An 18,178-nucleotide genomic window follows, 5' to 3' on the forward strand; every position below is an offset into this window, starting at 1 on the left:
TATTTCTGTGCCCCCTGCAGTAGCATGAATCCACCTGGCCTCATAAGAGGGTACTTTCTCCTAGGGGCCCCAGAGAAAGCCCACCTAGAAAGTGAGATTTTTTTGGGAAGGCCAGCTATTTAAGGAAAACTTGGAGACGGAGAATGCTTCTCAGCCTCTTCTCTTATGGACAACAACATAGGGTTCCCTGCTTCTACTCTAACCTGTTGGTGTAAATAATGGCCCAGTGGGATCACTACCTAACACATTCACAGTCTCTGAGGGAAAAAGCACTTGAGAAGGAACTGGGAAAGTTCCAGTCACAAACATGGCCTTATGATGTTGATCAAGTCTCTTCACCACCTTCTGCGCCTCAGTTTCCCCAACTCTTAAACAGTGGATTGGTTACTTCTTATATTCTTCTCAGAGGTAATAAGCAAAGATCTATGTGGGAGAAGTCTGTCCTCATTTTTGTAAACCAGACCTTGTAAATGGATTATAGAAAAACAGATCATGAATTCACACCTGGGTGAGATAAGCCTGCCAATCAGGGTAATAGATAGCTGTGCTTCCTTCGTGGGGACATGGAGAGATGAGGACTCAGTACACACTGTAGCAATGCTAAATGCAGTATGGTGGACACACACACACGACATAACTACCTACCTTACATCATTTAGTTCATAATAGACATTTCTGCTTTCATCTTTGATGTAAATGGCGACACTGGGCGATTCTAGCATTTTCATGGTGAGCTGCTGTGGAAAGGCACTTACAAAGAGAGCACGGATTGTGTCTGCACTTGTGATTTCATTCGGCATCCTGAGCTGCTTGGTTTCATCTCCATACTGGAGATAGAGAACCCCTGCACGCAAAATGAACACAGTTATCAGTCCCAGATCAAGACTCGTGCAACACGCAGCAAAAGCTTACCCACTTCTGTCTTAACATAGGCAGCAATGGTCAGGACAAGCTTGGAAAGAGTGTAACAAGAGATGTTTGTTTGGAATTTCCAAGGAATGCACTTTATGGTTATCACATGAATACTCACTTTTATTTTTTGGAGTCCAGGCAGGTGTTAAAGAGGCTAATTTCCAACTATTTTAAAACCAAAAGGACAAGAAGCTAACCTCTGGTAGCCTAAAGCAAAAGACAATACTTTATTCCCTTGAAACGTATATTTAGGAATTTGACCCCATAGGGTGATTTTGCCCATGTTTTTCATTAGCTAACAACACAATCATTATAGCGATGGGTAAGCTATATAGTTTAAGTCTTTATAGTCCATTCAGAGACATTTTAAGTGGAAAGGCTACAATATTTCTGTGGCTCTAATACATATTTATTGAATGTTTATACCAAATGAAACTATCTACAAGAAAAGAATCTGACACCGCAGTTTCAGAAAGAAAACGGAACAAGTCAGTTACATAAAGAAAAACAGAAGCATAGCACTGTAGAATTTTAGAGTTCCGGGGGGTATATGGCTTTCAATGAACCATACCGCCTAGTATCCATGCCCCTGGGGAGTGTAGTCCCTTCCCACATTGACTCTGGGGTTGGCCATGTGACTTGTTTTGATCGATGAGATATCAGCAAGTAAGATGCAAAATGGAGGCTTGGTAAGTGCTTGCACCCTAGACCGTGACCTCTTGATGTGTGGTCTTGGATGCGTCCTCACAGAACCAAACTTCTGTGAGTCCATCTGAGCCACATGAGGAGGCCACATGAAGAAGAATGAAAGCCCTGACTTGACGGCCCCCACTAAGCTTCCATTCTATAGCCAGCACTACTGGCCAGTCATGTGGGTGAGCCACCTTGGGAGGAGAACCCCCAGCTTCAGGTGACCTGCCCCAGCTGCCATCACATGGAACCAAAATGTGATGCCTCCTTCCAAGCCCAGCCCAAATTACAGAATAAAGCCAGTAAGTGTTGATCTAATTCACTATGTTTACGGTCACTTGTTATTCAAAAATGTATAACTGAAACAGGGTATCAAAGATCCTGACATTTAATTCGAATCCACTTCTTGTGAGAATCTGCTGAAAACAGACTAATATCACTAGAGTAAGCTTTGGAAGGAGAGACTCAAAAAAGAATAGAATATGACTTCTGGTTACAATAAGGCAATTTAGGTAATAAATTTGTCTCTATCTCCTCCTGAAATTCCATTAAAGTGACAATGAAGAATAAAAAAAGCATAAATCAAAGAATTAAAGGAATGAGAGAGGAAACAGTACCAGACAAGAAAAGGCCGACACCTGAGTCTTCAAGGGGAGAACTCCAGATAAAACATGCAGGGCTAGGGAAGCTCCAGAAGCAAGACACCAGATCCCTCTGAGGGGAGCAATGCAGACTGAGTGGAAACCATGAGGCCTGATTGAACCTTCTTTTCTAATGGGGCTGCAACCTGTCCAAAGCTTTCTATCCCACTCAGCCAACTGACTCTCCACATCCACAGAAGACCAAAGAGGTAGAACCAAACAGACTAGATTTTGGCTCACCAGGCACAGGGCAGGGTGGGTGAGGTGCCTTCTCACAGAATGTTTGCAAAGGGGTGGCCCTCAGTCAAGAAACTGGAGGAACCCCTCTAGGAAAGCTGACTGGCCTGTGAGAAAGGACCAATAGATTGTTGAGGGTAACGCTCAAGTTCTGTTTGATCCTCATTGTGAAGTGGCCCAACCCATATATGAAAGCTTCCAGTGAGTATGCCCATGCCTCACTCATGCATTTGCAGACTACCCAGAATTTACAGACGTTGCATTCAAGTCACTAACATGAGACACCAAAATAAACAGAAAACAGAAACTCAGAAATGATGAGAGAGTCCAAGAAAAGGGAAACATTTGGAGAGCAAGAGCAAGCTCTGGGAATCATGAGAGCAGGAATTAAAAATTCAGGAAGGAAGAGGGGTGCCTGGCTGGCTCAGTTGGTAGAGCATGTGACTCTTGATCTTGGGGTTGGGCGCAGAGTTTACTTAACTAGAAAAAAAATTCAGGGAGGAAGAAAAAGTTGATGAAATCTGAGAAAGTGGAGCAAAAAGACAGGAGAGAGTGAAAAACAATAAGAAAAACAATTTCAGAGAATTGCTTCAGAGCATCCCAAGTATTACTAATGGGAATTTGGGTAAAAGAGATCAGGAAAAACAGAAGATTTACAAAAAGCATTATAAAAAAAATTTCCCCCCAAACTGAAGGGCCTAAGACCAGAGACTGAAAAAGTTTACGAAATGCACAACATAATCAGGCTGGTCACTGAGGCATCCAGATGGCAGCGGGGAGAACAGAAGATCCTCCAAGCTCCCAAAGGGTCGAGCAGAAAAGTCACAAACAAAGGAGTGGAAGCCAGAAAGGCATGAGTTTTCTCAACAGCAACCCAGAGACCAGAAGACAATGAGAAATAGCTTCGAAAATCCAGACGGCAATATTTTTGATCTACATCTATATCCATCCAGACCATCCTTCAGGTATTGATGAAAGTCGGCTTCTCAGCGAGGCCTTCCCTCACTACCTTTGTCAAAATTTCAGCACCCATTCTTCCAAATACTTCGTATCCCCCACTCTTGTTTCATTTCTATTCCTCAGCATTTTTCACATATACTATAATTCATATTTTAACTCTTGCTATTGCTTATCATCACTTTCTTCCTTTAGGCTGTAAGCTTCATGAGGTCAGGGTTTTTTTTTTTTTAACTTTTTTATTGTTGTTCAACTACAGTACCCTGAACACCTGTAGATACTACTTGTTACACAGCAGGGTTCTCAATAAATGTTTGTTGAGTGAATGAAAGAATCAATGATTTATCAGTCAGCCAAAAGGAGTGTTCATTTGGGGTCTATCCAAGCTACTTGATACAGCCTGGTAATCCTGTTCCTGATTTGTATACACATTAGAAATACTTTCTGAAGTGGCTGTTTCCTTGATTGGAGTCGTCCTTTTTTTTTTCTTTTCTTTTTTATTGTTATGTTAATCACTATACATTACATCATTAGTTTTTTTTTTAAAGATTTTATTTATTTTTATTTGAGAGAGAGAGAATGAGAGAGAGAGAGAGCATGAGAGGGGGGAGGGTCAGAGGGAGAAGCAGGCTCCTCGCTGAGCAGGGAGCCCAATGCGGGACTCGATCCCGGGACTCCAGGATCATGACCTGAGCCGAAGGCAGTCGCTTAACCGACTGAGCCACCCAGGCGCCCACATCATTAGTTTTTGATGTAGTGTTCCACGATTCATTGTTTGCGTATAACACCCAGTGCTCCATGTAGTACGTGCCCTCTTTAATACGCATCACCAGGCTAACCCATCCCCCCACCCCCCTCCCCTCTAGAACCCTCAGTTTGTTTCTCAGAGTCCATAGTCTCTCATGGTTCATCGTCCAATTTCCCCCCCTTCATTTTTCCCTTCCTACTATCTTCTTTTTTTTTAAATATATAATGTATTATTTGTTTCAGAGGTACAGGTCTGTGATTCAACAGTCTTGCACAATTCACAGCGCCCACCATAGCATATACCTTCCCCAGTGTCCATCACCCAGCCACCCCATCCCTCCCACACCGCCCCACTCCAGCAACCCTCAGTTTGTTTCCTGAGATTAAGAATTCCTCAGATCTGTGAGGTCATGTGATACATGTCTCTCTGATTGTGGAGTCGTCCTTTTGCACTGAGCATAAGCAGCTAAATTTCCCCTCGGAGGAAATTCGGATCCTCAGCTTCTTCAGGGAGCTAGTTTTTCAAAATATCTACGCTGTTACACATTCCTCAGACTTCAGAAAAATCCTTTCAAGTCTGTCTGATCACAGATCTTGCCAGTTTTTGCCCCAAACGGGAGGTGTGGGGACTGTCCCACGTGACTGGTGATGCCACAGCTAACGGCCCAAACCACTCTTGAGGTCTGGGCCCCGACCATGCCTGGGCGAGGCCCCTGCCGATGGGCCACTTATGGCCTCACTACCACCAAATATCACAGCCTCATTCACCCAAAGGGCCTGGGTTTCATTCCTGCATCTGCCTTCTTTGCATGCGTGTGCTTGAAATAGAATTTGTAGGCTCTGAGTGAAAAGAAAAAAAAAAAGGGCCGAAATGACGGTTACCTCAGGGTCTGGCTGGTACAGATGCCTGCTGGGTACACAAGTCCAGTTACAGATCATGAAAATCCAGAGAAGATGGGAAAGATGCCTTTACGAACAGAGGAGAACAGTCTTTCTACACTTGCTTCAGTTTGCTTTCTCAATTCTGGAGAGGTATTTAGAAATGCTTAAACTCAGAAGGAAATCTCTTAATATATGATGGCGGTTTATTGGCTCAGTGATGGGATTTAGTTCGCTCTGGCATTCTTTCCTAGCTCTAAGTGGTGCAGCCTGCTCCAGATTACAGGGGAAGTCTGGAGGACTTTGGCTCATACACTCCTTTTTTATGAAGAAGGGAAGGGGACAGGGAAATGCATTTATAATGTCTGCTATGTGTCAGAAATGGTATGCATGGGTTTCATTAATCAGCACGGCATCTCCTGTCAGGTCGGTATTATGGCCCCATTTCACAGAGAGGGAAAACAAAGCTCAGAAGGTCCAAGTAACTTGCCTAAAGTAAAAGCTAGTAAATCGCTAACTAGCTTATATATCCCATTCTGTCCATCCACAGAACCGAGGGTCTCTCCCCTGAAGCCTGTGGCCTCTGAAATCCTGCACTGAGCCACATCCATCTCCTCCAACCTCCCTTTCTGGACGCTCTTAGCTGTCCTCACACTTTTTGCTTGACTGTCTGCTTTGAAGATGTTGAAGCACGACAGGGGGGCAACTTGGAAAAAAGATGCCCGTCTTTAAGTCGGCTTAGATGCGGACACACGGTTAGAAACAATCCACATGCTGAGGAGAGTGGTGGTGGGAGCAGAGGGGGAAGGCACAGAGCTCTGGAAGCAGCAGAGTGTTGAAATGAACCTCAGGACACTTGGAGTCCCTCTGAGAAGCCAGATTATTCAACAATTCGTCCACCTCAATGGCCCTGCACAGGCAATGTGGATTTTTCACCAAGAACGCTTGGTCACATTTTACCAAAAAAGTACACTTGGCAGGTCACGCTTGTGCGACACATCCTCAGAATCTTTTGGATCTCAGAATCAGTTCCAGAACGTGGGACATCTTCTCAAATATTCAAGAGAGAGAGAAGCAGAATGCAAGAATTTTCACACTGTCACCTGGCTTGGACTGAATGTCTGTGTGTCCCTCCCCCCCCCAATTCTTATGTTAAAATCTTAACCCCCTAGGTTGGTTTTTGGAAGTGGGGCCTCTTGGAGGTAATTCAGTCATGAGGGTGGGGCACCATGATGGGATTAGTGCCCTTCTAAGAAGAGACACAAAACAGTTTGTTTTCTCTCTCTGCTCTCTGCCATGTGGGGAAACAAAGCGAAAACCGCCATCTGCAAACCATGAAGTCAACCCTCCCAGACACCAGATTTGCTGATGCCTCGGTCTTGAACTTCCCAGCCTTTGGAACTGTGAGAAATAAATGGTTTTAAGATACTCAGGCTAGGGTGGGGTGCCTGGGTGGCTCAGTCATTTAAGTGTCCGACTCTTGATTTCAGCTCAGGTCATGATCTCAGGTTCCTGAGATGGAGCCCCACATCGGGCTCCACAATCAGTGGGAGTCTGCTTCTCTCTCCCTCTGCCCCTCCCCCCATCCGTGCTCTCTTTCTCTCTCACTTTAAAATAAATAAATCCTTAAAAAAAAAAAAAAGATACTCAGTCTAGTTAATTTGTTATACCAGCCTGAATGGACCTGTCTCCTATTCCTGCCTTATTATCCCAAACCATGCCACATTCCCATGGCACTAGAGCTGTTCTGGGAATCCTGCTGTCCTGTGAACTTAGCAGGCACACTTAACGCTGCACACTGTGCCATCACCTTGGGTGATCTCTCCACCAGCTTGCTTGGCACGCACACAGCCTCCTCTGAACTCTTTTCCCCCACCACTCCTCCATCACTTTTCCACTAAGAATTGAGGAATTAATTTTTCTTGCATAAGTACTCACATTGTGTTTTCCTGAAATTGCAAGCATAGTTTTTAATTCCACAGTATGATTAGCTGTATTCATCAGATGGGAAAATAGTAGAATGTCAGTCACAAAGTAGATGCTCACGTATCTTTTAGCCGAAAAGAATTCAATTCTCCCTGTAATGTGGCCAAGTTAAGATGTGTGCTTGCCTTCTGGCATGCCTTCTACCACCTCCCCTAAATGGCATTTTCCACAGGTAGGTGATGGTGACAATTCCAAATGACTTAAATTCCTCAGTTTCCCCAAATACAACTTAAGATTATGCAGATCAATATTTGCATTATGACTACTGCAAATGGCTAATGCCTTAAAAATATTAAGAGCTCTTAGAGTACCTTCTGGTAGGAAACTCACTCTTCAACTTACTAAGAAAAACACATGTATTAAAATATTAAGATACCTTCTTATACTTATCAAATTGGCAGAGGTCTTTACAATACAATAAACAATGCTGACAAGGGTCAGGAAAATGAATTTTCTCACATACCACTGTTGGGGAAAATAAACTGACACCACTTCTCTAAAGGGCTACTTGTTAATACATGTCAAAAGCCCTCCAAATTACACATATGGTTTGAGCCAGTAATTCCATTTCTACACATTTATGCACAAAGATATAGTGATGAGGATGCTCAATAGAGCATCATCTCTAAGAATAGTATGGGGGAATCCCAACATTAGCGGATTCATTTAATAAATCAATTCACTTAATAAATCTATTGACTGAACACTACTACTGTTAAAGCAATTCTAGAAGAATACGAGAAAAACTGTATTTTGTTAAGTGATAAAGCGTACTACAAAACAGAAAGGAACTCGATTTCCCCCTGATGGCAGTGATGGGTCCAGGTTTTGTATGGTCTGAAGCTTACACAGTTTTGAGGGACCTCTTTAAGAACAACAGTACAAGTTAGAAACATAAAATTCAGTATGAAAATTAATTATTTGCCTGGTTCCATCAGGTTCATGGTAAGTCTACCTATTGGATGACTGTACACCAAAATGACAAGACTGATTGTCTTTGGGTGGTAAGCTCATGGTTGATAATGTTCTCTACGATTTTCTGTATCTTCTATTCTACATTTCCTAAAATAAGTATGCTTTGATTTGATCATTTGAAAAGATCATTTGAAAAGATAACCTCCACAGATCTAAAAAGACTGGCCAATTAAGGATCCTACTCAGTAAACTGAGTAAATTTTTTAAGCCAAAAGAGATGGGCTATGGGAGGCTGTTCCTATAGAAACTTCCAGTGGAGTTGGTAGAATATAAATTGGCATCTGAAATGGGAAAGACATTGGTACTGAATATAAACAAAAGATTCCAGTATAGTTAACATACTGGTGTACCCTTAAGAGACCGAATTCAAGAGTCTTTGGATTTAAGACAAAATGAATTGAGGGGGACCTGCAGGGATGCAGGGATTCATTCACTACATAAGCCTCTACAGTGTGCCAGGTCCTATACCAGGAATGGGAGGTACGCCGGTAACCCTCTGGTCACCCTCTGTGTTCTAACCCCTCCAGCCATTCCATAAACGACACTGTTCTTTAGAAGTTAGCAATTCATACCTCACACCAGCTCACACTCTGTTTCAGACACAGCAGCGATTTTAAGACAAGTCTGCATGTGTTCCTTGAAAAGCTCGAGCATGCGCTCAGATGTAACTTTTTCCGTCCCGGAGAAGACCCATGCTATGTCCCTTCCTATGGAGTAGCTTTTCAAGGAGGTGACAAAGCAGGATGGTGACAGTTCCTTGTGAGGACGAACAAGATAATAGAAAATTCATTCTCTATAGAAAGTCTGGATGCTCTTTAGTTTTGGAATAACCTGACTCTCAGATTTCAGTGTCTTTGTTTTGAGTAAACACCAAATCTTTGCATCGTTATTTGAAAATGATGGTATCAATTAAACCTTTTCTTATTCCATCCAGATACCTGATATTTAAAGGCAATGTGAGACTTCGTTAAGTCTTTTAGATAATTTATCTTCTAATAGTTATACTTGAGGAACTATGGAGACCCTCTGAGAGTCCCTATGGGAGAATCTTGATGAAAGGCTGAAAAATTCCAGGGAAATAAGTTGCAATTTTATGCCAAATTCTGGTTTAGAATGTGCTCTAAAGACCTTTAATTGTGGACCCACCGGTGTTAGCATCATGGAAGAACATGTTAAAGCAATAAGTTTGTTGCAAGTTGAATGATAGAGTCTCGCCCCCTCAACAACCTGACAGACAGCAGTCACTGGACAGAGATTCTGCTCAGAGGCACTCATTCTCGACACAAAGCCTTATTAGGTTAGCATGTGATATGATAATACCATTGAAGTGAGCATCCCAAGGCATTTCTCTAAAAAAAATGCCTTGAAGAATCTGTTGATGACTTCTGGAATTCAAACTGTGTTAAAGTCATGAATGTGTCTGATGCTGATTTCTAGTACTGGGGCCATATTCATTCCCAGGGGATCTTATCGCCCTTTTCTTTCCATGGAGAGTTACAAACATGTCTGTGAAGAAGCTATAATGCAAAGTCACTAAAGAACTTGCAGCAATGTCAACGGAGTCAATCATTTAATCTTAAAGGTTACTCAGCAATTAAGGCAGAAAGTGTATGAAAATGCTGTTGAGAAACACTATAATTGAGTATGGGTACCGTACAACTGTAACTGAATTCTCTCTTACACTTAAGGTGAGCTGTCAGTTAAATTAAACATCACGTTGTCCATTCATTTTATAAGCTAGTATTAATATTAATAATAAAGTAGTAAGAGGAAAAACTTCAAGTTTAAATGCAAACCCCTAAATAAAATATTAGCAAAACCAACCTAGCAATGTATGAAAAAATACATCACGACCAAGAAGAATTTATCTCAGGAATATAAGGACTAGACAGTCTAGTCCTAATATAGTCTGCAATAAGAAGTAAGTAAAGAAGTGCCTGGGTGGCTCAGTCAGTTAAGCACCTGACTCCTGACTTCAGCTGAGGTCATGATCTCAGGGTTGTGGGATAGAGCCCTGAATCAAGCTCCATGCTGAGCATGGAGCCTGCTTAAAATTGTCTCTCTCACTCTGTCCCTCCCCCTATTCGCACTATCGCTCTCAAAGAAAAAAAAAAAAAAAGGAAATAAGTAAAGAGAAACTATATGTGATAATCTTGACAGTGTCAGAAAAATGTTAAGAAAAATCCAAAACACATTTATATTTAAAAGAATTAAAGAGAACTTTCTTAACTTGGTGAAAGGCAGCCAACCAAAAACCTCAAGGAAGGGTAATGCTTAATGATGAAACATGAGAAGCATTCTCTTTAAATTAGATTTTTTGGGGGGCGCCTGGCTATCTCAGTTGGTAGAGTATGCGACTCTTGATCTCAGGGTTGTAAATCTGAGCCCCATGTTGGGTGTAGAGATTACTTAAAAATAAAATCTTTAAACTCAGATTTTTTTGTTATTGCTGCATCTGAAGTCAGTCTGACTAGTACCGTTAATACAAGAAAAAGAAATAAAAGGCATATGGATCAGAAGGGATAATCAAAACTGTGATTATTTTCAGGTGATCTAGCAGAGAATCCATGGAAACCTGCAGACACTGTTAGAACCAATAAGGATTCAATATGACGGAATGATACAAGATCAATATATAGAATCAAGCGCAACCCCAAATACCAGAAAAAAATAGAGAATGCAGTTTAATAAAAATATAGAGCAACAACATGGCAATTTTGAAGAGCAACAGTAAGAGGGAGTCCTTGCTCTACCAACTATCAACACTATTAAAACTGTGGTTTGGGCACAGGGATAGAACAAACAGAACTTTGGAACAAAACAGCCTAGAAAAAAACCCAGGTTTTATGAAAGCTTGATATTTGACAGAAGGGGTGGTACAGATCAGTGGAGAACATAGCAATTAAAAAGAAGAAAAAAAAACAAATCAGTGAAGAAATTACTGTTTAATAAATAGTATCAGGAAGACTGGTTCTCCAAATGGAAAAAGTAAAAAACAAACCAAAAACCAAAAACAAACAAAAACCTTTCCTTACACCGTAAGTAAAATAAATTGCCGATGGGCTAAAGACCTGTATGTGAGAAGTTAAAACTATGAGATTTGAAAAACAAAACAAAACAAAACATGGTGCTGTCTCCCAGCACATCAGTATAGGGACTTTTTAAAAGAAATAAAAACCAAAAGCCATAGCAAAAAATACTGCTTAATGACACTACATTAAAATGAGTATTTTTACTGTAGAAGACATTATTAACAAAGTAAGGAAGACAAACCACAGTCTGGGAGAAGTCATTTACAACTCGCATGCTCTACCAAGGATCAGTATTCAGAATAATTAAAGAACCTTATAAATCAATAAGAAAATAGAAAATGGAACGGGCAAAAATAGATATCCAAAACTGGACATAGAAAGGCAACTCACAGAGGAAGAAGCACCAGGAACCGATAATCATAAAAGTGCTCAGCCTCACTATTCATTATGGAAATAAAAATGGAAACAATGACATACTATTTCATACCCAACCTGGAGGCAAAAGTCAGTAAACCCAATAACCTTAAGTATTGGCAAGGTCACGGAAACTGTAGTCTGCTACTCAGTGCTGGTGGGACACCTGGTAAAGCTGAAGACGTGCATCCCGTCCCCTGGCTATTTCTTTAAATTATCCATCACAGAGAGAAATCTCACGTGCAAGCCCTTGTTCTAGGATGTTCGATGCAACACCACTTCCCACCAATTTGTTCTCAGTGGTTTATTCATACAATGGAACAATAAACAGCACTTACAATGAACTAGAACCACATCTATCAACAGGGATCAATCTCAGAAACATAATTTGAGGGGATACAGAAACATAATTTTACAAAGGATATGTACAGTATGTTCCCATTTATGTGAAGTTTTATAACACACAAAAATAATATATACTATTTATGAATAATACCAGTAGAAGCACCAGAACTCTCAGGATAGTCACATCCCCCAACTTCAGAATGGAGTTAGCTCTGGGAAAGGAGGGGAGGGAAAGGAGATGGAATTTTACATTTTAGTTTTTTAAAAATGCCAGAGGGCTGAAGCAATTACAGAAAGAGAGTTTTCCTTTTGGGGGCACCTGGCTGGCTCAGACAGAGGCGCATGTGACTCTTGATCTTGGGGTCATGAGTTTGAGCCCCACGTTGGGTGTAGAGATTACTAAAAACAAACAAATAAACAAAAAAAAAAACTTCAAAAAAAAAAGATAGGTTTCCTTTTAAAATTTGACAGGTACTGGGGCGCCTGGGTGGCAAAGTCAGTTAAGTGTCAGACTCTTGGTTTTGGCTCAGCTCATGATCTCAGGGTTGCGCGATCAAACCCCGCGTCAGGCTCTGCGCTGATTGAGATTCTCTCTCTCCCTCTCCTTCTGCCCCTCCTGCATGTGCTCTCTTTCTCAAAAAAAGATAAATGAATAAATCTTTTAAAAAGTCTTAAAAAAATTTTTTTATAGAAACTTATAGAGCGCTTGCCATGTGCCAGACCCTGACCTTTTCAAATATTAACTCCTTTAATCCTTTCTATGAGGTGCTACTGTAATTACCCCCATTCCACAGATGAGGAACACTCAGGCAAGAGAAGTAACTTGTGTGACTCTCTATTAATGACCGTAACCATTGTATTATGCTGTCTCTCAAGTGTTAAGCAGAAGTATCTGTTTAATTTTGGTAATGTTTATTATATTATGTTTTCTGCCCTTTTCCATTCAAAAAAACTAAAATATAAGAATGCCAAATAATGCTGTCTAAATAGTGTCCTTTCCACAGAGCACACAGGAGCTTATACCTGGATGTAGTTATGGGAATTCGGGAAGTCTTCCTTGACTTGTGATAAAATAATGGATATGGAAATTCTACAGTACAAAGCAAAGGATAAAGGCCACAAAAGGAAAAAGGAGATTTTCTTAAAGGTAAGAACAAAAGTGTAAAAGATAGTAATCATGGTCTCAGAAAAAAATTAATTGACCTTTCAGGGATATGAAAAATGCAACTTTTACAGTTTCCAATGCATGTTTTCAAAGGATCAGAAATATAATTCAGAAAAAAGCCTAGAACCACCCCACTGGGAGATTTATAGATCCTGCATTTTCTTCGATCATAGGCACAGAGATCATGGCCATTAGTAAGAAACCATCTGAGTTAATCTGAAACTTATTTTCTTCTCTGCTAAATTATTAACATTTTACATAATAACAACTAGTAATTATTATGGATGAATATATCTTTAGAAAAGTTTTCAGTATGAAATTCTAGTTTTTATGTTATCTACATGTAGATTTAAAACCCACCAATATATAGTGTTAATTTTATTATTCAGAATTTCTTTTATTTTCTGTGAATATTATTTTGCTTGAAAAAGTTAACAACCTGTTTGGTCCTCAAGCTGGGGGAGAAAGACATTGCAAGATGTTGATAAGATGAGTCTCTTTTCTCCCCTCATAAGCAAAACCCAGGATCACCAGGAATTTCCAGAGGAAACTTTCCAGGTAAATAGGAACAATGCTGCTTCTTAATACTTTGACATGCTAATGGCAATCAAATAAAAACCATCCTTTGATGACAAATTTCATAAACAAATGCCAGTAGACCCAATCTCTAGGATCCCATTCCCTAGGGTAGACTCCCTCCTTTTTGAAACTCATGTTTAAAAAGTAGGAAATGGGGGAATGCTCGGACCCCAAAGAGCCTTGCCTTCTGGTGCCACCTCTTCCCACGTCTTTTCCCTTGCTGGCCCCCTTTCCCTGGCTGCACCCTTTGGTCTCCTGCTAAAGTTCAGTCCTCCACAGGGGCTCCCGTCCCCAGCCAGGCTAGTCCCTGTCGGTCTATGACTCTCATGGACTCATCCACTCTCTACCAGCTCAGGGAAGTATTTTTGGGGGAAAATGACCATCAGATATATCAGTAAATTAGCCTTTGCCACCCTGAGGTCTCAGGGTGCATCCGCTCATGTCACCGGGCCCAAAAAGAGGGAGCTGCCTCAGTCAAAGGGTGACGCTCTGGCCACAGGCAGCCACTGAGGGCTATTCAGCGATGCTCCTCCTTGCCCTTTGGCTCCCCAGGTCCGCTGGAGAAGGCAGAGCAGGGCGTGTGGCCAAGTAGGAGGGCGAGGCATGCATTGGGCAGAGAAGTTACTCCTCTTCTGGGCTGCTTTTTCTCAGCTTCTTAGGTGTCTGAGGGGGAGGCTCAGAATTCTTTTCCAGAAAGTGGTGAGAAAGAGCGTGTGGGCAGTTTGGGGGAATTCATATCTCACTGGCCTTCATTTGGAGCTCTTAAAAAAAAAAAAAGAACAACCCAGAATTGCTGTTTCTCCTTTATGACCCTGGAACATAAGGCAAGCCACCCAATGCCAACTCTCATGGAAATGATCGACTTCCTTCATGTTTGTGATCAGATTCCACGGAAGTGCAGGGCTTATGTGCCTACATGCCCCTGCCCCGGGCACTATACTTTAGAGCTTCTCCAACTCCAACACAGGTGCATGCACCCCAAGTATGGAGGGGTGATGGAGGCATGGCTGTGTGCAGGGCACATAGAGGGCACTCATCCACGTGGATTGGGTCATGGCTCACGTTTGCACTGTGGCAACGAGGCCGAGGTGGGGGCTGCTATGGGCTGGGGGTGGGGAGGGCCTTCTCCATCTCGTGATCCAGCACAGAACTCTTGTGAGCATTTCGGAGAATGCTAAAATCCAATCTAGCTTTCTCTGTGGTCACAAACGTATATTTATCAAAGTAGGAGGATAGAACATATTTTATCTAACCGTTTGCCAGCTTGATTTACAGCTTTAAAAATATTTAGACAGATGGTCTATGAGCCCCTCTGCTCTTGCCCCAAGCAGGCTGGAGTGTGACCCAGAAAAGATGAGACGCGTTTCCCCAATATCGGCTTCGAAGCGAGGAACAGGGCCTTCTCCACCTTCTGGCATTTAAGTTGCTATGCCATCCACTCTATCAACAGGTGATTTTATATTTATCTTCTGAGTAGCCCTAATGGAAGCAGGTACCCGAGTGCCCTCTACTTACTTCTCCAGAGATTCGGTTACTTTATTTTTGGCTTTATGTTGGTTGGAAAGGAGTCACGCCGAGCTGCTTTTAGTATCTGCACATTTTATGCATTGGTGAACTGCTTTGGGTACTATTTAAGCTTTACATGCTTCCTATTACTATTACACGCTAGATATTCTGTTATTCGTTCGCTACCTGATTCCTCTGGGCTTTCAGTCGACTTTGCCAGGGTGGCCGTAAAGGTCCCCTCCGCCACGACAGGCCACAGCCATCCTGTGGACACTCCGAGACACATCCAACCAGGCTCCAGCCTCAAGTGGGCAGTGACAGAGCATGAGGCGGGGTGAGTCTGTTCCGAGGCTTGTCCCTGGCTTCCTGCCCACTCCTCCTCCCAGTGTCTTCCCCGCGGCTCCAGTATCGCTCCTCCTGTGTCCTCGGGTCCACGCCAGAGGGTGTGGATCTTCTGGAAGCCTCTGTCCTTGCCCCTCTCCACACCCTGCCCCCATGTGGAGATCTGGAATGTCCTCTCAGCTCCGGCCAGAAGAATAAAGGGGCCCCCAAGAGAGCTATTGCTTAGGAGAGTCCAGAAAGATGGCAGTGCGAAGGCCCCAAACAAGCCCCCAAGGCCAGGGATGAGTGCTCAGGATCAGTGTCGTGCATACAGGGTACATGAGTGGGAGAGAAACGGGACAGCGGTTGAGATTGGTCTACTGACCTAGGATCTAGGTCCTTTGGTGGTACCTGCCCTGGTGGGGAAGGGGGCTTTTCAAAGTGTTTGTCAGGCTTATCTCATTTTCCCCAGGCTACCCTTATATGCCATTTTCTGCTTTAAGAGCAAGTGGGAAAGGACAGAGCTGCTGCTGGGGGAATTCCAGGTGCACAGGGATAAGGAGATGAGGCCACGCTCTCCCCGCCGCCCCCCCAGGCCCGCCCCCGACACTGCCCAGCCCCCAGCGCGCAGGGCCTCTAAGGAAGGGACTGGCACTGGGTGCTAGGGGCCATGACTTCCATCTCCAGGACCGGGCTCTGACAACTGAGCTTTCTAATTGCCCTCAGAAGACCCCGAAAAGACTTTTTATTGTATCTTTACCTTCTGTTCCCCTCTGGTACTTTCTGAAGAGGCGTGGAAGAGACATCACACAGGGCTACTTCTTCCTCCCCGTTTCCCTTTGAAGTTGCAAGGGCTGCCTTTTAAGAGCAGCTTCTGTTCTCAACCACAAGATCACAATAAAGAACAAACGTCTGAGGGTGGCTAAAGCAGCTCTGGGAGTGGTGGGTGGGGACTGGCTGCGGTGACAAAGCGTCCCTGCTCAGATCCCTGTCCCCGGGGTTCCTGGGCCACTGCCCATATAGTATCATGCCTGCTTCCAGATTCACCATAAATAACCCTTCACCCTCTCTTCCCACTTTCACAGGTAAGAGTCCCCCCTGAAAGCCTCAAGATCAAAATGCCAATTGTTAACATTCCTACTAAAGGCATCAAGAAAGAAGCCATGAGCCCTGTAGCACCTACACCCTCTTGGTTAGCTAAGGAATCAATCAAGCCAAGTCGCTGTCTGGGGCTGCCCTCCTCGTAACATGCACTGGACACATGGAACATACCGCCCGCTAGAAGAAACCCGGAGAAACAAGACCCAGCCCAAATTACTACCACTTACAGGCACCCGGGCGTTCTCTTGGCTTTATTTTCTATAATAGCAATTCACCTGATATGTAAACATTATGCTTTAAAACAATCAGAACAAAAGGGAGAGAATAAGAGACTCTGGCACTTTGCCACAGCACGAGTGATTCAACTTAGGTAGCGCGCTTCTCCGAGTTAAAACAACTAAAAGTGGAGCAGACTGATCCTTAAGGGAAAGCTTTAGGAATAGAGAAGGTTCAGGAAGCTCAGGGCCGTTTGAGATTTACAGAGCAGGGGCATGGTGCTCACGTCAGTACAATCAGTACCATAAACGAGATTTCATTCACTCGAGAAATATTTATGGGGTATCTGCCCCACACTGTTCTGAAGGTTGGGGATCTAACAGGAAGCTCAGAGGTCTTAGCTTCTACTGAGGTACGAGAGACAATAAGCTCATAGATAGGAAAGGGTAGAGTGTGCCAAGTAACAGGGAACAAAACAAAACAGGGTGTGGGGGACAGGGGGTCTGGGGGTGGGCGTGGGTGGATTGCTGTTTTATTCACAGTAGTTGGCTGACCCACTGGTAAGATATTTGAAAGAAATGTGGGAGGCAGTCTTGCAGATATCTGGGAGAAGAGCAATCCTGGCAGAGGGAACAACAAGTTTCCTTGAGGCAGGAGCATACCTGGTGTGTTCCAGGAACAGCAACGGGCTAGTATGTTTGCAGGAAAATGAATGAGATGGGGAAATGGTTGAGGGGAGATTAGAAAAGAAGCAAGTGGTCAGGCCGCATGGACCCTTGCACTCTCAGTGAGCTGGAAGCCTGACAGAGGGCTCTAAGCAGATCAGATTTACTTACCAGAGTTGCTGGGTTGAGAACTGAGTACCAGGGACAAAGACTAACAGGCAGTAAGCCAGGAGAGAGATGGTGGTGGTTTGGACCTGGGCAGAGTACTAGAGATGGTGAGAAGTGATCAGATAGCTAGATATATTTTGAAAGTAGGGTGAATAGGATTTCCTGACAGATTAGGTATGAAATGAGATCAAAAGAGGAGTCAAGGCGAATGGCAAGGTTTTGGCAGGAGGGGGACGCAATTTACCGAGATGGGGAAGACGCTGGAAGGACTAGGTTTTATTGGGGAGAAAGAGCTCATTTTTGGACCTGTCATGGGGGAAATGTTAAATAGATGATGTGACATATTAATCTGGACTTCAGGGGAGAGGTTTGAGCCAGAGGGGTCATTATCATTGCTGTGGACTGAAGGTTTGTGTCCCCCCCCAAATTCATATGTTGAAGTTCCAACCCCCAATGTGATAGTATTTGGAGGTGGGTGCTTTGGAAGGTGATTACGTTTATATGAGGACATGAGGGTGGGGCTCTCGTGGTGGGATTAGCACCCTTTTAAGAAGAGACACCAGAGAGTTTGCCCCTTTCTTTCTCCATGTGAAGGCACCAAGGAAAGGCCATGTGAGGACATGCAGGGAGGGTGGTCATTTG

The 18,178-nt window shown here is 43.2% G+C and overlaps 1 protein-coding gene across 12 annotated transcripts in view; it reads right to left on the reverse strand.

The window, feature by feature from the left end:
• The window catches only part of KIAA1217 (KIAA1217 ortholog), a 288,616-nt gene that overhangs the window by 95,986 nt on the left and 174,452 nt on the right, over nucleotides 1-18,178 (reverse strand). For all 12 annotated transcript variants that reach the window (XM_054507338.2, XM_045874280.3, XM_054507339.2 and 9 more), the window contains one exon: nucleotides 646-844. In XM_054507338.2, coding sequence (XP_054363313.1) covers nucleotides 646-844 — 199 coding nt within the window. The remainder of the gene's footprint in view (nucleotides 1-645; nucleotides 845-18,178) is intronic.

The sequence above is a fragment of the Mirounga angustirostris genome, unplaced genomic scaffold (assembly GCF_029215605.1).
Source record: "Mirounga angustirostris isolate CCGP_5_RB_7025 unplaced genomic scaffold, mMirAng1.0.hap1 SCAF_5, whole genome shotgun sequence".
In the NCBI taxonomy this organism is placed as follows: Eukaryota; Metazoa; Chordata; class Mammalia; order Carnivora; family Phocidae; genus Mirounga; species Mirounga angustirostris.